The sequence below is a fragment of the Aquarana catesbeiana genome, linkage group LG07 (assembly GCF_042186555.1).
Source record: "Aquarana catesbeiana isolate 2022-GZ linkage group LG07, ASM4218655v1, whole genome shotgun sequence".
Taxonomy (NCBI): Eukaryota; Metazoa; Chordata; class Amphibia; order Anura; family Ranidae; genus Aquarana; species Aquarana catesbeiana.
Window position 1 is genome coordinate 232944007 of NC_133330.1, and position 23060 is coordinate 232967066.

Sequence of the window (23060 nt, forward strand, 5' to 3'; positions counted from 1 at the left end):
TGCGATGGCGAGACAAGAAGGACGTGTGTCTCATGAGTACTGTGCACAATACACTGCCATGGTCCACATAGTCGTGATAGACTATAATAACACAATGGGAGGTGTCGACAGAGCCGATCAGGCAATGACATTTTATCCGGCTATGCGCAAACAGCAAAAAAAATATTATAAGAAGATTTTCAGGCATCTTCTGGAAAAATGCCTTTGGAACAATGCCTTTGGAATGCATATATCCTGTACAGAGCAAAGAGTGACAAGCCTCATTCTGATTTTATCTGGAAGGTGGCTGAGCAGATTTTTGTCAACCACCAGACGCCATCAGTAGCTGTGAACAGACCTGGATGATGTGCTGTTGACGTTGCCAACCCAGAACGCCTGACTGGTCGTCACTTTATGGACTACATACTGACAACTGCAAAAAAGGCAGCACCTACCAGGATGTGCGTGGTTTGCTGTTCAAAGAGAGATGGCAATGGAAAGAAAGTCCGAAAAGAAAGCAGGTTCCATTGTCCTGATTGTGACGTCGGACTTTGTGCTGTACCTTGTTTCAAAATTTATCACACTCAGGATGTTTATTGAATTTTCTTTGTTTGACAAATTTCATTATTTTGTATTACATTATTGAATAAAATTATATTATTTATTAGATTATAATTCATGATTTTGTGTTTCTTTATCACATCTGGGATGTCTACTAGAATCTTGTTTGGTCAGGTTTAAGTAAGTAATTACTAAGAATTGCAGGCCTACAATACATAACACCAAATTTCCATGCAAAAAATTGTACCGCTTTTGGTACAAAATTCCTGGCATAATCATACCACCAGGGAGGTTAAGAGAAGGTCACAAAATTTGAGTTCTATAACAGAGCATAATGATCATCAGAACAAGACAAGGAAATAACATCATGGAGGTACAGATTCATTACTTTTGGAGGTTACTTATGCCCTGTACACACGGTCTGACTTTCCGACGGAATATGTGTGATCGGAGCTTGTTGACGGAAATTCCGACCATGTGTGGGCTCCATCGGACTTTTTCCATCGTAAATTCCGACACACAAAGTTTGAGAGCAGGCTATAAAATTTTCCGACAACAAAATCTGTTTGTGTAAATTCCAACCGTGTGTGGACAATTCCAACGCACAAAGTGCCACGCATGCTCAGAATAAATTCCGAGACAGAACTGCTCGGTCTGGTAAAATTAGCGTTTGTAATGGATATAGCACTTTCGTCACACTACAATGTTTTAAATTGTTTAATGCAGCGCACTCTCTTCTTTTTATAATGCTAGAAGAATGAAGTTGTTTTGCTGCTCATATTCACACAGAGTTCTCACAAACTTCTTACTTTATTATTTCTCATGATTTCATGAATATAATATTTGTATTCGTCAGATCTAACACATTTTTTGGGGGGTTTTATGTTTTTATATTTTTGATAATTTGTTGTTTGTTTTTTTAATCAAGATCTCCTGTTTTTGTTAATTTTTTTTTTTTTTCTTGATCTCCATAATTATTTTTGTGGGTTTTGTGTGTCAAGTTACCACAACACCATTATTATATTGTATTTTAGAATCTCAAGGTGGATGGTTGGTGTTGGTGTCCCTTGCTAATTTCACATTGTATTATGGAAATGTACCTGTCTGAAGTAAAACACATAGGCAAGTATTTGTGAAAAATAAATAGCCATTTATTCTGGGTCATAACAAAATAAGGAGGAAGACAATGCTGGATAAACTGGTGAAATTAGCGAAGCCTTTGTACCCCAGGGTACACATCAATAATTTTACAGTCAAAATTGGTGGCCTGAGGAGTCCTTATAATAGGGAGCACAAACCGATCCAGGACTATAAGAGATCAAGAACAGCAGAAGATGACATCTAGGTCCCTAGGCTGTGGTCATACAACAGCCTGCATCTTTTGCCAGACTAGACTGAACCCAGGGCCATCACTCTCTGGTCTTCCTTAGACGCTTCCTTCCAGGCTGTGGCTCTGGTGTTGGAGGTGTGGCAGGTGGTGGAGGAGGAGAAGGACCTGGAGGAGGAGGAGGAGGACCATGGTTGAACAAACAAACATGACTTTGGCTTGTGAGATGGCCCCTCAACCCCTTATTTAGGGCTTGTAAGATGAGATACTCACATATTAGGCATTGGCCTTCCTCCATTTCCAGCATTTTGCAGGCTGTAATATAGACGAAGTCCTCTTGAAGACTGTGGGGGGTTCTGAGGGCCACAGTAGCCTTCATAAATTGGCCAATTGCAGCCTCCTTCACGTTACTCCTCTTCCTGCTACTTTTTTGTGGAAGGCGGAGGGGAAGGACCTGGGTATCGGGCAGGCTACTGGGCCCGGCCACCTCCTGGCTGCCACTTACCCCTGCCACCTCCTGGCTGAGACTTTCCTGTGTATGAAAAAGGGACATCGTTTTAGTTTTTGGTTCATCAATCACACACAATTTTCATCTCATGACTGTTGCAAATTGAATGTTAATAAATAGAAAAGACTATCATTCTGAGCCCAGCATTTTTCATTCTTGTCATAATCATTTGTGGCCACTACTGTCTATTGATATGTAAAACACTTTGTGAAATCAGAAATTAGTTATCAAAACTAACATATATTTAACATTATTAATTTGACAAACAGAAATATTTAGAAGAATGCTATACCTGGCTCAAGCTGGGCTCCTCCACAAGTTGCTGCCTGGAAGACCCAGGTTGGGCGTCTGAAGCCTCAGCTGAGGTGAAAGCAAGTGTGAAAGGAAGACTGGAGAGTGCTGGCCTGGGTTCTCTCTGGTCTGCCAGAAAATGCACTCTGTCATAGTACCACAGCCTGGGGACATAAATGTCATCTGCTGCAGCTGCTGATCTCTGGGAATCCTGGACCTTCTTGTGCTCCCTTAGATAAGTGCTCCTCATTAGGGCCTTCAAATAGGGGATGTCTGCCGTGGGGATCACCGGCTTCACAAATTGCACCAATTGATCCAACGCTGCCTTCCTCTTTGTTTGATTGTTATAATAGGGGTGGTTTACCTGCCACAGACAGGGCAGCACCCTGAACATATCAATGAATATTGGCATAAAGTCATGATCATTGACTAGATCCATTTTCTCTGCAAGACACAACACAAGACAAACCCTAATGTCAGGCTAAACTCTCCTAATTTTATCCCAATATAGGCCTCAATCTATAAGCAGTATAGGCCCAAGTTAAAATGGTACCTTCGTTATCAAGATCGGCGCTTCCGATACTCTTTCCTCCGCTCACAGATCGTACGTACGATACACGCGTGTTACACTTTATATACACTGCGCATGCGTGAAACTCTGCCCGCCCCTGAAATTCTTTCTAGTCTATTCCCAGCTCCTTCTCTTTTGGCGCAGTGGGGAAGAGCACATGGCAGAGACGGAACAGGTTGCATGATAATAGCAGCAACGAGGAGGAGGAGGAAAGCCCAGAGCCAGAAACGTCACGCTCCCGGAGGAGATTTATGGCCTCAAATATGGCCTTTGTGGAGATGGTGGACATATTGAAGAGGGCCGACTATGATGGGAAGTATGGACCTTACCCCAACCCAAATGCCAGAAAGGCCAAGATCATGGCTAAAGTTATGAAGAGTCTGCACAGGAATTTTGGGGTACGACAATCCAAGGATCAACTCAGGAAACGGTGGTCGGACCTCAAATTAAGGGAGCACGATCAGTATAGAAGGATCAGGAGAGTGCTCCAAAAAGTAAGTAGTTGTCCTGTGTTCCTATTCTTTTTATTACGTTCGTGCTGCTCCATGTGCTTTTCTTTACTGTTGTACAGTTTAAAATGGCAACTTTCATGTTCATGGGCACATTAATCGTTCGTAGGAAACATTGTTTGTTCGGCCACTAAAATACGATGTTTTGTCCAGATGCAGCTCAATACGGTTTTTCTGGCCTACTTCTATTAAAAAAAGTTTGATGTCTAGATGGGTTTGTAACTAGAATGAAATGCAAACTAGATTCTGTGTAAGGAGAGGACACTCAGCAGCTGTTTACACATCTGGACGCTGGAGCACTAGTGTGGGACAAAAGAACACCCTTTTTATTAGGGGTCCCCACAGGTGCTCCAGTGTATACTATAGGGGTGTCTCCGTCTGTGAAGCTTGCACAAAACAGGTAAGTATTCCAGCTTTACAAAGGACAAAAAAAATTCTTCAGCTTGGAACTCTGCCAAAACAGACAATTGTACAACACTTCCAAGCAATGTTTCATATTCCTATTTCTGCCATCAAATATCTGTGTGCTAAGTATACCTATTTTTGTTCACATAGGGGAGAAAAGACTCGGAGGACAACACTCATCAGAGGAGACCAGGGACTCCACACCTCCGGAAGAAGGGGAAATCCCCCAAACCCAACCAGAGGAGGAGGGAGACGTTGTAGAAATTGTCACCACAACAGGTGAGTGCGACCACAGCTTCAGGTAAGAGATGGATGCCTCCTGCATATTTATAATACATGGTGTTTTTTTTTTTTTTGTAGGTGATCGGGCTGTTGTGGAAGAGGAATGTAATTTCACCAGTGAAAGTGCCCAGATCCTCATCGGGGAGATAATGGGGTGTAATTGAGGTTTAGAAAACATAAAGCAAAACATCAATGATGTAAAAAACAAAATGAAGAACATCATTGATGTTTTAGGGAGAATCTAAAACACCCAGAAATCCCTAAATTTCTTCTGTTTTTTGTTTTTTATGACTTAAATTTTTTACGTATGTTAAAACCCAAATTTAGAAGATGCACGCAGTGTTTCAACATGTGCTATCTGCCATCACGGGAGATCAATGTACGAGTTTTGTGGGTCCAACCCCTTCCTCGATAATAAAGTAGCTGAGAGAAAGAGGTTGCACCCACAAAACACGTCCATTGATAACCCATGATTGCAGCTAGCACATGTTGACATTAGGAAATTTGTGTGCATCTTCTAAATTTGGCTTTTACAGGGGTGACATCACCCTATCTGCTGAATGCAATATCAAACACAGTTTGTACATACTCATGTCTGATATTGCCTTCACTTTATAAAAGTTTAACTTTGTAAGTTCCAGAGTTGTGTATTTTTTTATGGTTTTAAACATGCCTGTTTTACCATAAAAGGCGATTTCTACTTAATGTGACCTAAAAATTTGTTAGACAACAAACATGTTGGTTTGTTCAAAAACCCTTTTATAAAGGCACATGTGATTGTGTTTTGATTAAAAAGATTGTTAATCAACAATGTGTGGCTTCTTCTTTCAATGCTCAAAAGCATTTTTTGGAGTAAAGTTGGTGTTTTCAGTGGCAATGGGGGTTATTTACTAAAGGCAAATCCATTTTGCACTACAAGTGCAGTTTCTGTGCAGTCTCAAGTGCACTTGTAGTGAAAAGTGTAGTTTCCTTTAGTAAATAACACTCAACAGTGCTTTCTAATTTTACACAATCACGCCATTTTCATGACTCCCCAAATTTCGGTCATGGTGCTGAAAATTAATAATATTTTTGTCAGTAATACATTACATACATTAACAACAAAAACAAGGTGTGTGTGTAGCAGACCCACCATATAATAATAACAGTTAGCCGAAGAAGAGATTGTCACCTCATGTGTCAAAGAAATTTTGTTTGCACTGTTGAAGAAAAAGGCCCAAAAATATAACATTAATAAAAGGAGACAGCTAAAAGAAAGCCAAGCGGTAAATCAGAGCAAATATTTTTTCAGTTTCAAATATATTTATATTTAAAAAAGGTCTCAGACATTGTCTGGCATATCGTTGGCCCCCCTACCCACTAAGTATTTTATACGGACCTCGCGGGCACTCTGGGGGGGCAAGCCAGGACGGCCATCTTCAAGCGCCGTCAGGGTTGGCACATTAATATGAATTCCGGCCTCAGGCCCAACTGAGGCAGCATAGTTGAAAGAATTTCTCCTTAAAAAGTTGTGGAGAACAAAGCAACACAGGATGATGTGATTGAATTTATATTCCACCATGTGTATCGGTGTAAGAAATAGGCGGAACCGGCTGGCCATTATTCCAAACGTGTTCTCCACCACTCTTCTGGCTCTGGCCAGCCGGTTATTAAAACCCCTCTGGTCCGGGGTGAGGGTCCTCATAGGGATTGGCCGCATAAGATGGTCCCCCAGCGCAAACACTTCATCCGCAACGAAGACGAGTGGGAGTCCTTCTGCATTGTCTTCTGGAGGTGACAAGCCCAAGCTGCCATTCTGAAGACACCTGTAGAACTTGGTCTGGGCGATGACTCCACCATCCAACATCTGGCCATTCTTCCCCATGTCCACATACAGGAACTCGTAAGTAGCTGACACCACCGCCAACATCACAATACTATTGAACCCCTTGTAGTTGTAATAGTATGACCCCAAGTTGGGGGGTGGGACTATGTGGACGTGTTTCCAATCAATTGCCCTTCCGCAGTTGGGAAAGTCCCACCGCTGGGCAAAGTGGGAGGCCACAGTCTGCCATTCCTGTGGCGTGGAAGGAAACTGTGGAGTCAAACCAGAAAAAAAAATTAGTCATTTTGCACATAAACATTGAAAGCAGATTAGACACAAACATTCTTGGCCAACATCAGTATAAGAATTATTTTAGGGAGTATTTAACCACTTCCATGCAGGGCATTTTCACCCCCTTCCTGTCCAAGCCAATTTTCAGCTTTCAGCACTGTCGCACTTTGAATAACAATTGCGCAGTCATACAACACTGTACCCAAATGAAATTTTTATAATTTTTTCCCCACGAATAGAGCTTTCTTTTGGTGGTATTTTTATTTCTTGCGCTATAAACAAAACAAGAGTGATAAGTTTGAAAAAAACACTATATTTCCAATTTTTTTCTTAAACAAATTTTTTCCTCAGTTTAGGCCGATACATATTCTTTTACATATTTTTGGTAAAAAATATCGAAATAAGCGTATATTTATTAGTTTGCGCCAAAGTTATAGTGTCTACAAAATAGGGGATAGATTTATAGCATTTTTATTATTATTATTTTTTTTTTACTAGTAATGGCAGCGACCTGCGATTTTTATCATGAGTGCGATATTGCGGCGGACACGTTGGACAATTTTGACACATATTTGGGACCATTCACATTTATACAGTGATCCGTGCTATAAAAATGCATTGATTACTGTATAAATGTGACTGGCAATGAAGGGGTTAACCAGTAGGTGGCGCTGTAGGGTTAAATGTGTTCCTAAGGAGTGATTCTAACTGTGGGGGGAGGGGATTCACAAGGGGAGGAGACCGATCGGTGTTCCTCTGTACAAGGAACACACCATCGGTCTCCTCCCATCTGACAGGACGTGGATCTGTGTGTTTACACACACAGATCCACGGTCCTGCTCGGTTACCGGGCAATCGCGGGTGCCCGGCGGACATCGCAGCTGCCGGGCATGCGCACCGGGACCTGAGTGACGCGGCGGGCGCGCGTGCCCCCTAGGGATCCTGGAAGGCAATGCCGTCATATGACGGCGGCCCAGGAAAACAGCTGCACTGTCCCGCCGTCATATGACGGTAGGCGGGCAGCAAGTGGTTAAAGACAAAAATATAAGGTCCACTTATCAGATTCCTCACCCCCTCTGATGGCCCATTGTAAACATTTTAGGGGGGGTATGTTTTGGACAGGTAACCCTCTCCACTTCATTGAGAGCTGAATGCATACATAATGTGTGTTACTTTGGCCAGCCCCTCCTTACTTACACTATTGGCAGCCCACTGGACAGGTAAGAAGTGTCATAATACAAAAATATGACTACACACTGTCCAAATTGGAGCACAATTTTAACATTCTGCAATTACCTATCAAGATAATAATAGGATACAACAACTTTAAACAGTACCATTTGAAAGTATTCAGGCAGGCCCTTTCACTACATGCTTTGGGGAATTCATACAGAAATCTGACCACAAAAGAGGTAGGTATAGTGTGTATGGGTTTGGCAAAGTCTGCAGATAGAGGATTGGTATTGGTTGACTTAGCGGTTGGGGTAAATCACTACAATGGAGCTGACAAAATACATTGTTAAGTGACTAGGCGAGGTGGATATAGGCCCAGGAGAGCATGACGGGGAGGTAAGTGAAGGCAAATATGCATGAAGGACAAAAAAAAAAAGTTTAAAAATTCCAGCATGCATGAGGACAAAGGGGACATTCACAGCATATTACAATGGTGGTATATATGGTAATTAGGGAATAATGAAAGAAATACAATACGTTAGCAAACATTAAATACGATAAAATGTTAAAGGATAAAAATCTTACCTTAATATAGTCCTTCTGCAGGACCTGTATGATGGCAGAACAGGTCCCAGTGCCTGGGGGGAGATGCCTGTCGAGAATTTGAGGTCCTGCAGGCTTCTCCCCGTCGCCAAGTACCGCATTGTGGCGACTAGCCTCTGCTCCGGAATGATGGCTTGCCACATGCAGGTGTCCTGCCTGCTGATATAAGGGGTTAGCAAAGCCAACAAACGGTGAAAAACGGGGTCCGTCATCCTGAGAACGTTCCTGAAATCATCAGGATTATTCAGGATTATTCTCATGGATCTCACGGAGCAAAGGCATGTGACAGAATTGGTCATGCTGGAGCAACCAATTCTTGGTCCATGAACTCCTCCTCGCCCTGTTCATGGACTGGGCTTGTGTCAAAGTAAGAACCCCAACACCAAGCCCCCGCACAGCACGAACTCTATGATGAGTACGTACACGCAACATGGCTTCAAAGCGGCCGGCTGGTCAGAACGAAGTAACAGAACGCACTGAAGAACAGCAAGGCCTGTGAAGAGTGACCTGAGAATCAGTAACAAACAGACAAGAACACACTGAATAAACCAATGGGAACTCACTGCACGCACTGAAGACCAGATATAAACCCACAAGCATAAACTGAACAGCAGAAAAATGATCTGAAAACCACGAGTCTGAAAAAGCATGAATCGTCACTCACCAAACTTTTACTAACACAAGATTAGCAAAAGGAGCCCAAAGGGTGGCATGCTTGGTATTGAACTGCCCTTTTATAGTCTTGTCATACGTGGTGTACGTCACCGCGTTCTTGACGTTTGGAAATTCTGACAACTTTGTGCGACCGTGTGTATGCAAGACAAGTTTGAGCCAACATCCGTCTGAAAAAATCCGATGGATTTTGTTGTCGGAATGTCCGACCGTGTACAGGGCATTACTCTCTTGTTTTCCTGAAATTAGGGATGTTGGCAACAAACATATATGGCTTTCTCTGGTGGCTCATTTTCTTTATTGAATAAAAACATGTGTAAATGGCACTTACATTTAGGAAGGAAAATACAACTCCACAGTCTTGCTGGTGCCAGTACTGATGAAGGGAAGAACCATCTGTGCTGCCTGTAGCCACTAGGTGAGCAGAAGATGAATCAACTCCAGCCACAGCGGACCAGAAATGGAACTGGAAGTGACACCATGGGAAAGTGATGTCTCCTAATCGGGGCACTGCACACTGAAGATCAACCTGGAAGGGCACAAACAGTCATGGTCTCCACGGCAATGTTTTGACGTTCTGCCTCTTTATCAAGCTTGAAGACTGGGACAAAGACAGCACCCATAAATACTGATGTACATGACAATGATAGCCAATTTAAAACAGGGAAAAATAATAAGTAGGCAGCATGGATGGAACCTCACTCCTCTACAATAATAACTTAATCTCTACTGAAATTGTCCACTCTGTAGGAAGCCCTACATAGGACTATGTATAAAATAAACTTTAAAAAAAAGGCCAAGAAAAGAATAAAATTATGTTTTAAAACGTATAAAATTACACTTCTGGTGATGTCACTTCTGGTTATGCCATTTCCAGTCTGCTGTGGCTAGAGTTGATTGGCGATCCTTCCTGGATATGAGAATTCACAATCTAGCTACATTTACACTCCCTTTTAAGCTGGCATATCCATGTGTCTGTTCATATTCTGCTCTCCTAGCAGTCACAGGCAGCAAAGATGGTTCTTCCCTTCATCAGCACTGATACCAGGGAGAATGTGGACTTTTCTTTTCCTTCCTGAATGTGAGTGGCATTTATTTACACATGTTTTTTTCAATAAAGAGAATTTTTACCAACATCCTCTTTGTCTACACGGATTCTTTTGAGCTCATAATGATCTGTTGGGTCTTGACTCTCATCCATTACCATGTTGTATTATACATCATTAGTACAAGTTCCAGCAGCTGAATGTGCTCAATATTTCATTGATTGCAATTTCCAGGACTCTTTGGCATACGTTCCTGGCAACACCAGCTAATTTGGGCATTTCATGCATTTGTTGTTTTTTCCTTTACCAGAATTATTGGACAATTTAGGATTGCATTGTTGGGGCAGTTTCATCCTGACCTTTATTTATTGCATGTATTTGTTTATTCCATACATTAGTTTGGCGCCATTCAGTGGTTGTTTTTATTATAGTAGACCATGGTAGCCAAAAAGAAATGAACTCATGGAATGAGAGGTTAGTACATTTTTGGGGTGTGGTTGCACTCTACTAGTCTTTGACTTGCTCTTAGAAAATACAGTATTTAAAGCCATTTGAAAAATGAACCACTTGCCGACCGGGTCATAGACAATAGAAGCGGCAAGTGGAATACCAGGGTTATGGCTGCAGCAATATGCCATAACCCCAGTATTGTTTTTTTCAGCTGGTGATTCTCTACAAGACAAAAGAGGTATAAGTGGCAAATTCACCAGTGAATCACTTTTGGAAGCAGAGGGAGCCGCCCCCCTCCCACAGCTTCCCGGTGGTTCCCGGGCTTATCTGACGATCGGTGAAGCCCAGGACCCACCTGGTGGCACTGGTGGCTTGCAATAGAGATGAGGGAAGGCAAGATGGCCTCCGCTCATCTCTATGGCCTTGGAGGTCCGGAGCAACATCATGACATCACTTCCGCTTCCTCCAGCTTTTTTTTTGTTAAAGCAAAAGATCAAACTTTTTTTGATCTTTTGCTTTTAAAGGTAGAGGAGAGATTTGAGGTCTCATAGACTTCAGATCTCGCCATCTCTCCATAAAGAGGACCTATCATGCTATATTGCTATCACAAAGAATGTTTCCCTTTCTTGCAATAGCAATAAAAGTGCTAAAAAAGGGACAGTGTAAAAATAAAAAAATGGAATAAAAGAAATAATAATAATGAAAAAATTGATAGCGCCCCTTTTCTCCGTGCTCACGTGCAGTGGTGTCTGACATAGACAAACATAGGTCATGACCACTCATGTAAACGGTGTTCAAACCACACATGTGAGGTATCGCCTCAAACGTCAAAGCAAGAGCAATAATGCTAGCACTAGATCTCCTCTACAACTCTAAACTGATAACTTGTAGACATTTTTAAAGCGTCGCCAATGGATATTTTTAGGTACCATAAATTGGCACCATTCCATGAGCGTGCACAATTTTAAAGCATATGTTGGTTATCTATTTACTCGGTGTAACATCATCTTTCATATTTTGTTTCTTTTTTAATTCATTTTTCAAAAACAACTGCGCTTGAAAAAGCGCAAAAACCACGTGACATAAAAAATGTCAACAACTGATATTTAATTCTCTAAGACCTCTGCTAATGAAAAATATATAATGTTTGGGGCTTCTAAGTAATTTTCTAGCAAAAGAAAAACTCAGATTTCTACATACAGTACAGTATATGAGAAAAGTGTCAGAATTGGTCTGGTAGGCAAGTGATTAAGTGAACCCAATGAAAATAATTGACTTTTTCAAAGTATTTGAACAGGAAACATTCGATTTTTATTTAAACGATGGCTATAGATGATATGATTTACAACATGTTAAAACACAGATTATCTCTTTTCACTTATTTATTTAACAAACATATAAATAGATGTCATTATGTATTATGGAAATAAGTATACCCTTAGCATTATTACCTTTAGCGTAAATTATTTCTTGTAGGCATTTTGTATACAGTAACAATTTCTGACATTGACATTTACATTTTTGACCACTTATCCATGCAAAAATTCTTGAGTTTCAAGATATTTTTTGGGCTTCCCTCAGCAACTGCCTGTTTCACAATTCTCCTCCAACAAAATGTCAATGGTAAGCAAATAAAGACTTTGAGTAGTCCACAACTCTCCATTTTTTCTTTTGAGCCATTTGAGCCATTCATTTGTGGATTTGCTAGTGTTCTGCAGATCATTATTGCGTTGAAAGACCCATTTCCATTTCAGGATTCAATTTGGGACAGCTAGCCTCATATCTTCATCAAGCATACCTTGATAAGATGCAGAACAGATAGTTGATTTGATGATTTCAAGCTTCCGAATCCCTAAATGAACAAAGCAACTTCAAACCATATTACCACCACCATACTTCACAGTTATGATGGGCTTCTTCCTTTTTGTCTTTGGTTTGTGACAAACATGTCTACTGTTACTGTGATCAAATAGTAGATCTTGAATTAATCAGTCTTCAGCATGTTGCTCCAGATGGCCTGTTTTTTTATATATGTTCAATGGCAACCTGTAATCTTGCTGTAATGTTCTTTTGGGATAGCAAAGGCATTTTCTTAACACACCTTTAATGCAAGTTAAAAAAGAATCTTTTTCTGAACACAGATGCATGCACGTTTACGCCTACTGTTGTAATAGTTATTTGAACACCTGACAATTAAAATTGAGGATACTTGTAGACTTCTTTTAGCATCAAATGGTGAGCTGAATTTGCTAGGACAGACAGTGCTGGAAAAAAATAGCAGTCCTTTGAAATATATGCAATTTTGATATTATATTACTCACAGTGGAATTATTTATTTCAAATCATCAGGAAACCTTTCCAAATTTGTTGCTAGACTTATGATGGGGACCCCTTCTCCCACTCCTTTCATTCTCAAATGAGCCAGTTTAGTTCTTGGGTTGATCTATAAGTATTAGTATATCCAAATATTCCCTAAGGGAACTTTTTTGTATCGTTCAGAAAGTTTTCCCTCCCTCATTTTTATGAAGGGTTTATTATATTTATATATATGATTTTTCTGTACTTACAGTGAATGAATTTTTGCATCCATACTCCTTATGAGTGAATGTGATTCACGAAACGCGTAGAATTTTTCTATTCATGTGATGCCAAGACAGTTCGGCTTTTATGCAGCATGTACTCAGTTATGAATATGTATATTTATGTATCATCATTGTATACAGTGTATGTCTTCATTGTATATTTTTACCAAAATGTTAGCCTTTGCATATGATTATGTAAGTTTTAAAAACATTATCATGCATTTCTAGACCATGGAATTGCTTTTGATACAAGAAAGGTTTATCATATATTTACTCCATACACTCATTTTTGCAGCAATAAGCCTCATTTTAAGTCCCATTCTTTTTCTTTGTTTCTATTTCATATAGCCAGGGATAGAGGCCTTTTACTGTGGACAGGTCAGGTCACACTTTTCTCCGTTTGCTAGACTTATAGGCATCCATAACTTTTCGGAGGGTCTTACAGAACTCTATGGATCTTGGTATGATGACACGACACACACCAATTAAATAAAGTAAATCTGTCTTGCTGACTGTAGCTCCATCCCCAAGGCCTAAAAATATGGGTGACCCCATGTGGGAAGCTACAGTCAGCACTGAGCCCAATCTTCTTTCTATTCTGCAACTCTGTCTCCTGACCTACATATATCTGTAGTGTCTACTTATCTCTCTCCAAAGTCCCACTGAGTCCCACGTCTTTCTGCTGCTCCGTTCATCTGTTAACAGCATGATAACTTCTGACAAGCTCTCCGACACAGGAGATAAAAGCAGCTGGAAATTTGTGTTGGGGAGGTAACTTAGAGACAGATAAGCAGAGAGCTTATCTATTCACAGCTCTGCAAGTTCTCTGCCTATGTGGGGGGTGGGGTATGTGCCTTTCCTCCAATCAACTCACACACAGTGTATGTCCGGACTCCCCACCCACTGCTGAAATTGTCAAATTGTTAACACAATGTGCACTTCCTAAAGAATATAGAAAGGGAAAGACTGCAGATACACATGCAAAACTTATGTAGGGACCCATTTTAAAGTCTAGACCTAACCTTGGGGGCAGGGGGTATTGGCCCTGCCTGACTGGAGGAAATATTACCTAGCTGGTCAGATTGTATTTGTCCATAAATGGTTGACATCTGACGACGGAGACTCAGCAACTGTTGTGGAGGCGGCTCACTTGGGGTCATATGAGACCCTCCGTTTGGCCATTCACAGGGGTGTTATGTTGGAGCTTCCATTGACATTGGCTATGAAGGCTACTATTAAGGCATGGGAGGAGGCAGTGGAGTTGGCATGCCCGAGCTACCTGGGTTTCTCACCTCAGACTCCCTTGTGGGGGAACCCCAAGTTGTCTCACTTCTACTCATTCCAGGATCCCATGGTGTGGGTGGTCAGGGGAATTAAATTACTAAAGGACATCACCAAAGATGGAACACTTCTGACTTTTGACCAGCTAAAGACTAAGCATGACCTCCCTAGTGCATATTTCTTCAGGTTCATGCAGCTTCGACACACATTTCAGGCCCAATTCAGAGATAGGGCGGTAGAGTCCATCCCATCGGCTCTGGAAGACATGCTTATGGTAGAAGACCTCTCTAAGACTTTGTCGGTCACATATAAAGAACTATTCAAGAAAAGCCCGGCGGCAATGGCTAAATGTAGGGAGCGTTGGGAGAGTGAAGTCCCTGATATGGATGGGGAGGAATGGGATGACGTATGGGTGCATCCTTTTAAACATTTAGTCTCTGTGAGAGACAGACTCATACATTTTAAATTTTTGCACAGAATTTATTTTACACCAGCCAGATTGGCTGTAATCTAGCCATCGGTCTCCTCGGCTTGTCGGAGATTGGCTTTTCACCGGCAGATGCCAAACATATTTTCTGGGATTGCCCACACATCAAGACCTTTTGGGAAGGGGTAATAAAATGCATAGAAGACATTTTAAAGATACCTATCCCATTGTCAATTAGAGTATGTTTGTTGGGCCTAGTGGAGGATGTAGTTCCGTCCAGAGCTCTTAGAACTTTACTGAACATTCTATTCTTCTATGGAAGGAAAGCCATATTATTTAAATGGAGGAATGCTCCATCCCTTTTGGAAGGGATTGGTAAATTCCATGATGCCTTATTATAAGGCAACCTACCACTCTAGAGGGTGCGGAAAGAAGTTTGATAAAGTTTGGCAGGCTTGGTTTGGCTCGGAGGTAACGGCTGGCTAGTTCTGTCCAAGTTCTCATACGAGGTTAAATAATAGTCCTGGGAGTCTGTTCTAACCAAACACATGAGGATGGGTGGTAGTTAAAGGTAGTTGTGTCCTTTTGATCATAAATTAGCTCAACATCAAGTACAGTGCAGTGCTTTGGGGAGTATAATAAACATGTATATGTATATTCACATGGGCTTACTCCACTTGTTCCCCTTTTGGTAAGATAAAGAGAAGTCATTTTTCTTAAATGTGGTGAACTGTGGTCCGGGATGTTGGGGGGAAGGGGGGGAGTTTTGTACAATAAGTCACCTGTGTTAGGTCGACTAAATGTTGGATTCAAGTTGACCACAAATGGGCGGTGTTGTGCCGAGTCACTCCACTTTCTTTGTATGTTTGTATGTCCAAAAATTTAATAAACAGAATTTAAAAAAAAAGTCTAGACCTGCAGTCTGCTTTTAAGGTTTATGGAGAAAGCGAAAACTATCAGCCTGTGCTGTTAACACAAGCTGACAGCAGCACACTCTGGCTACTACACTTGTTCAAAACAGCCTCATCTAATACCCGGCTTGTGCTGCTGTCAGCTTGTTTTCTCCTGGTGATAGTTCTTCTTTAAATAGGAGAGGTTTCCATCTACATATTACCTAAGTAGGTTCTGATCATTTACACATGATCTGGAACATACAATTCTAATTGTATGGCTTTAAACTGGTGGTAAATGTAGGGGTGTAGTTACTTTTTCCAAGTTAAAAATCTGCATTTTCATTATCTTGGATCATAAAAATCATGTCAAGTTTATTGGTTCAAATATACAACCTTTAGCCATAGGCCTAGTTGAATTAGGATCTAATGTTTGTCTGTTCAATAATTTTTACTGTATACTCAGCTTCATTATATAGAATATATATATATATATATATATATATATATATATATATATATATATATATATATACACTGAGCAAAATTATAAGCACAACACGTTTGTGTCTTTTGAGTTTAGCTCATGATAAATAGGGTCAAACACAAAAGTGTTGTGTTTATAATTTTGCTCAGTATATATATATATATATATATATATATATATATATATATATATTTATATATCCAATGTGTTTTCTTTGTTAAGCAAAGTCATTATTTGTTTCTTGTGCAGATGAGATCTTCCCGTAGTTCTGTGGCTGTGCAATCAAATTTTCCAGAAAGCATATAATTAGCATATGAAACATAAATGTGAAAATGTCGAATTATAAAATACAACTGCATAAGATCTGATACAAAAAATATTTCAGGGCAGCAAATCTCAGAAGTACATTTCTCTAAAATTAAACATAAGAGGAATAAAAATGCTCTTACCCAGAAATCTGACGGTTCTGCGCACCAGTGGATTAATATAGCAACAGTCTCCAGTTAAAAGAGTTTTTTCCTGGTTCTCAAAGTCTCTTGTTGCTACCTGTAGGCAAAAGACTACAGTTTCCCCCACGATTATCTAAACAGGAGACATAAACAGAAAGATGTGGTTTGTGAAAGGTAAAAAGTAATGGGTATACTGCATGAAGCATTTAATTTGGCTAATAATAGCTGCATCTAGACTTAATACTGAGGCTCTAGCATAGCACACTAGTGAAAAAAACACTACTTATGAAAATTAACAGCTAATAAGCTGATTAGGGCTAACCCATATTTTTGTGTAAAGTATTCTGTTCAGATATTATACCAGGACACAAGGTTTTTAGTTACTCCTTTCCTCCTTTTAAGCACAGATCTATGTTTTAAATTTCTGTGTCAAACACTTGCATGCCAAGTTGGAGTGTACCTTCCATCTTCAAGAAGATGGAATAATAAATTCCTGCCATGTCACAAAATACAGCAACATAATTTTTTCAGATAATATGTACCTTTTATTAACAATGGATTGACAATGGATCTACATCGGTGGACATTGTTTTTTTATTTTTAATAAAGGAATTATCAAAAGCTGTGTGTGTGTTTTTATTTATTTTTGACGCTTTTTTGGTGAATGGGTAGGGGTACTATGTACCCCATACTCATTCACAATGGAGGGGGCTGATCTGGGGGTCCCCTTGTTAAAGGGGGCTTCCGAATTCCGATAAGCCCCCTGCCTGCAGACTGTGCAGTGTGCAGTGCAATGTGGGGCGCTCGGCTGGCAAATGTCCCAGCAAGTGCCCTGCATATTTGCAGACGATGTTTGGGCAGAACTTTTGCTTGGCTCAAACTGTTTGCCCAACAGTTGTAGTTGTAACCCTCCCTTACTCTATTAAAAAAAAAATTGCCTTTAGTGCTACCATAACATTGAAATGCGTCTGTTTCACGCATAAAGTGAAATGCTATGTTTCACTTTAAACAGAAATCGACATGTAAACTCAGGCACATTCTAGAATGTTTCATTATGTTAAAGCAGTTATAGCAGATCACTAATACTTTGCAGTACTCATGGTATTTCTGTGTAAGGCAGTTTTACAGGTGTTTGCATCTATTGTAAATCTGTTAGTAGTTTTTTCTATGAAAAGCAAATATACAGTAAGCCCTGAGGTGCTGTAAGTAATAGATTAAAATGCCTCTTAGTTCTCAGTGAATATACTTCCTTTAGAAAAAACCCTAACCCAATCCTACCAGGCCTGTCCTATGGATTTCAACCAGGTGGGGGAGCCCTCCACAATTAACAGTATTCTACAAGCCTCAAGGAAAACATGGATATGGGCTCAACCCCTCCTTTTAAAAAACATTTTTTTTTACATTGCATAACTAAATTTAAATGACAGCTCCCAATTAGAAAAAGTTCATGATGCCTTTATTAATATAATAAAACTACACAAGTCCACACAAATGGACAATAAGACAAGCAGAAACATTAAAAGTGCCTGCTACCAAATTTCCACCCACTACAATAGATGTGATGAGTTATATAGACCTCAATCTAGGTGTCACATATTCAGATGTATTGGTGGCCACCAGAGAAATTAAACAACTGCCACAATTATGTTGATGGCAATCGAGCTTGAAGTGGATGAGACGTTATAAGAAAATAGGCTAGCTAATATCTTCAATATAACATGTCATTGCCATGGGTATTATACTGTAATAATATGTAAAGGTAGTAATAATCAAAAACATTCCACACTAGAGAAACAAAACCAAAAACAGTTGGAGGTTTACACATTCCCATCACCCCATGCGCACCAGCTCAAAAAAATGCATGTAGTCCCAGAACCTTTAAACACTCATTGGTTGCGGTAGGTACTAGGATTCTTTTAGATTTAGCTTCAAAATTCAGCTATAATTGTTTTCCTTTCACAGGTGGTGATTTGTCTCCCCCTCATAAAGCCTAGTACACACCAGCCGAATGTTGGGGCGACATTGGGTGGTTCAATAAAAAACAGCCGACATTCTGCCTGTGTGTATGGCAGTCAGTCCAACAGAAGCCGGCCAGCTGGCTTCTGTTGGACCAGCATGCTGGAAAATTAGCAGCCAACTGGCTCCAAATCAGCGCTCTCACCCAATGACTGGAGTGCTCTGGTGGGGGGGGGGGGCACCCCCTTGTCAGAACACAATAACTCAGCAGGGGAGATCACCGTACTAACGTCGGACACTTAGTACAGCGGTTCCAATCTGAGCTGTTAGTTTTTTTCTCTCAACACGCTAAGTTGAACAAGAAAATCCTGTTAGTGTGTACAAGGCTTAAGGGTTGTGTGCTAAGGGGATTGGATTAGATAGAGACTCATAAGAGTGGAATCCACTTGTATTCTCCTGTGGATGCCACTTCTGATGGAAATTTTCAAGTCAGGCAAATACTGTGGTCCAAAGGAGGTAGCAAGGCCCAGAGTCATCTAAGATGTGTCCATCTCAGCCAACACGGGTAACCTCCCTCTCACAGTCAGCAATGTATAGAGCAAACACTCTGAGGACTGAACATGCAGGAGGATACTCCAGTCTAGAGGAGGTTGTAAAAGTCTGTGAGATGTTGAAATATGTTTGTTCCACAGATGTTAACTGCTTCTCTCTTATCAGTATACATAACAACAATGCTAAATTTTCAATCCACTTGGAATTGCATGATTATATATGTGGAATCACTATGAGCCATGGATAAGATTTATCATCTGTAAAGCACTGATAATCTCCATCAAAGGCTTCCAAAATCAGCTGACACAGTATATAGCACTATGCAAGGTTTTTCCATGAAAATTCAAAGTCCTGCACGTTGGGCAATAAATATGCACAACCCATCCCAAGCTTGGTTCAGTAATTGCTTCCAAACAAACCTCTCCTCATGCTTTGAATGTGTTGCAAAACATTGTTGTTCAAAGAATACTTATCGTCTAATCTCAATCCAGTGTCAGTGAGTGGAATAGGTAGCAGGATGAGAGCCTGACTGGTTTCGCCAGTTAAACTGGCTGCTTCAGAGGCAACAAACAGACAAACAAATGTGGCATGGTTCCTTAGATATATAACAAAATAACCAACAAAATGCCCACGCAGAATTCTGGTGTGCATGCAAGGTGTGTAATGACGCCATGATGCTCAATGTGATGTGGCGTGATGACATCATACGTCGCCACCATTTTCCCTTTTGCCCTGTACACACGATCGGACATTCCGAAAACAAAATCCATGGATTTTTTATGACGGATGTTGGCTCAAACTTGTCTTGCATACACACGGTCACACAAATCTTGACGGAAATTCCAAATGTCAAGAACGTGGTGATGTACAACACGTACGACGAGCCAAGAAAAATGAAGTTCAATAGCCAGTGTGGCTCTTCTGCTTGATTCCGAGCATGCGTGGAACTTTGTGCATCGGAATTGTGTACACACGATTGGAATTTACGACTACGGATTTTATTGTCAGAAAATTTAGGATCCAGATCTCAAATTCTGTGTGACGGAAATTCTGATGGAAAATGTCCGATGGAGCCTACACATGGTCGAAATTTCCGACAACAAGCTCCCATCGAACATTTCCCATCGGAAAATCCAACCGTGTGTACGGAGCATTAATCTTCTAGTATTAGATACATTGAACCAAATGAAGGCAGTGGAGAGAGAGAAGCCGGAGGGGGGAAAGAGACAGCAATAAAAACAATGATTGTCTGTCTCCCCATGCTGACATCACAAATGAAAACTGTCCCATGGACATGCGGAGGCCATATTCATTTCAACATCCATAAAAACAGATGATGAGGTCACTTGTGTATTGACTATTCCAAAATATAAATATAGACATAAGTTGTAATTAATATTGTCTCCTCCCCCTCACGGCCCAAATCTCCCAGTGCCCAAACTGCCACATTAATCATCATCTACTAATTTATTTATGTTAACTGGGATTAGTCATTATGAGAGAACGATTGTAATGGAAATAAATATCCTCTAGTATTCACAAAAGCGTTTTTCACGTTTCACTAATTTATTACATGAGAGACTTTTTGTCATGCATTTGTATTTAATCATATAACGGAAATATGTTAAGAGAACTTGAAACAGAAGAGGACTTTAAACAGAAATCTAAGTGTAAACTCAGGCACGCGCTAGAATATTTCAGTGTGTTAAAGTAGTTAAAGCAGATCACTAATGCTTTGCATTACTTATGGTATTTCTCTGTAAGCATGGTTTACTGGTGTTTGCATCTATTAGTATTTTGCAAGTGTTTCTCTATGAATTGCAAAGATACACTAAGCCCTGAATTGCTGTTAGCAATAGATTAAAATGCCTCTCAGTGAATATACTTCCTTACGGAAGTAGTATTTGCTAAATGAACTTGGATTTCAGTAATGAGTTGCAGATCCATTTCTAGATTCTGATTTTCACAAACCTACGTTCTTTTACCTGGGATTGTGAAATGTTATTGACTCCACAAACTAATGACTTGCAGAGCCATTAATGAATTCTTATACTTACAAACCTAATGCCTCGTACACACGAGTGGACTTTCCAGCAGACTTGGTCCGACGGTCTTTCTGCCGGACTTTCCGGCGGACTACCTGAACGGAAGGACTTGCCTACACATGACCGGACTTTCCGGCAGGCTAAGTCCGCCCGTCTGTCCAACGGACTTTCGCCGGAGTTACGGTGGACTTTCAGAATGAACGGACTTGCCCACACACGGACAAGTCCGTTCATTTTGAACGTGACTCGGGTACGACGGGACTAGAAAAGGAAGTCAATCTCGCTGCTTTTATCGGCGAGATTGACACCTTGCGAGCCCCGTCGCGGGGCATACCAGGCCCTTAAGTCTGGTATGGATTATAAAGGGAACCCCCTACGCTGAAAAAACGGTCAACATCACCCGGTGACCAGGCCCCCTAAAACGTCACAGTCCCAGCATGCCCAGGGACTGTGACGGCATAAGCGGGCGGGGTCTCCGCCTATATAAGTCACAGTGGAGCGCTCAGAGAGCAGTCCAGCCGGAGAGACCGTTGTGTCAACATCTGGAGAAGGGAAGAGGGAAGAAGACAAGAAGACAAGAAGCCAGAAGTCCGGGCCTCCGCTGGCAAAAGAGCGGCATGAAGACAGCGGAGGAGCCGGCAGAAGAACTGGAACACCGGGAGAAGAGGCCAGAGAGAGCAGAGAAGAACCAACCGGACGCCGGGAGAAGAGGAACCGGAGGGACCCCCGAAGCTGGAAGAAGACCCCCGAAGCTGGAGGAAGACCCCCCCCGGAGCTGTCTAATACATTATTTTAAAAACCTTTGTAGTGTGTTTTATTATTGACACGTTTTCCCTAGGTAAATGAGTAGGGGTACCATGTACCCCATACTCATTCACACAGGGTGGGGGGCTGGGATCTGGGGGCCCTCTTATTATAGGGGGTTCCCGGATTCCGATAAGCCCCCCGCCCGCAGACCCCGACAACCAACGGCCAGGGTTGTCGGGAAGAGGCCCTTGTCCTCATCAACATGGGGACAAGGTGCTTTGGGGTGGGGGGCCCTGCAGGGGGCCCCCCTCCCCTAAAGCACCCACCCCCCATGTTGAGGGCATGCAGCCTGGTACGGTTCAGGAGGGGGGGCGCTCGCTCGTCCCCACCCGCTTTCCTGACCGGCCGGGCTGCGTGCTCAGATCGGGGTCTGGTATAGATTTTAGGGGGGACCCCATGCCGTTTTTTCGGTGTAGAGGGTTCCCTTTAAAATTCATACCAGACCTAAGGGCCTGGTATGCCCCGCGCTCGCCGCAATAGGAAAATTTGTTGAGATGCAATACCCTGCCCTTGCGTCGTATCTGGTCCGTCAGACCAGCATACAGACTAGCGGGCTTTCCGTCGGACCAGCATACAGACGAACGGACTTTCCATCAGGAACTGAGTCCGACAGAAAGATTTAAAACATGTTTCAAATCTGGGTCCGGTGGACTTTTGGGGAAAAAAAGTCCGCCTAAGCCTACACACGATCGGATTGTCCGGCGGACTCTGGTCCGCTGGACCAAGTATGCCGGAAAGTCCGCTCGTGTGTACGCGGCATTAGTCTATCAGCTGTGAGAATTTCCTGAATCAGAATGTCAGAAGGACAACGAGCCTAAGAGGTCCTCTATTTACTCAGAATGGAAATTTATAGGGAATTAAGGGCAATCAATGGTTTGTTTATATGTTAAATATTTATGATAATAAATGCATCAAACTGTGTTAAAATCATAATATATAACATTATGACCAATGTGAATAACATTGATTATCTTCTTACAATGACAATGAGGTGGGAAGGATATATTAGGCAGCAACATGAACATGTTGTCCCTAAAGTTGATTTGTTGAAAGTACAAAAAATGGACAAGCGTAAGAATTTGAGTGACTTTAGCAAGGGCCAAATTATGATG

At 41.4% G+C, this 23060-nt stretch overlaps 1 protein-coding gene across 1 annotated transcript in view; it reads right to left on the bottom strand.

Annotated features, from left to right (window-relative positions):
* The window catches only part of PLPPR5 (phospholipid phosphatase related 5), a 503376-nt gene that overhangs the window by 297599 nt on the left and 182717 nt on the right, over positions 1-23060 (bottom strand). The window contains exon 2 of the mRNA XM_073593102.1: positions 16589-16721. Coding sequence (XP_073449203.1) covers positions 16589-16721 — 133 coding nt within the window. The remainder of the gene's footprint in view (positions 1-16588; positions 16722-23060) is intronic.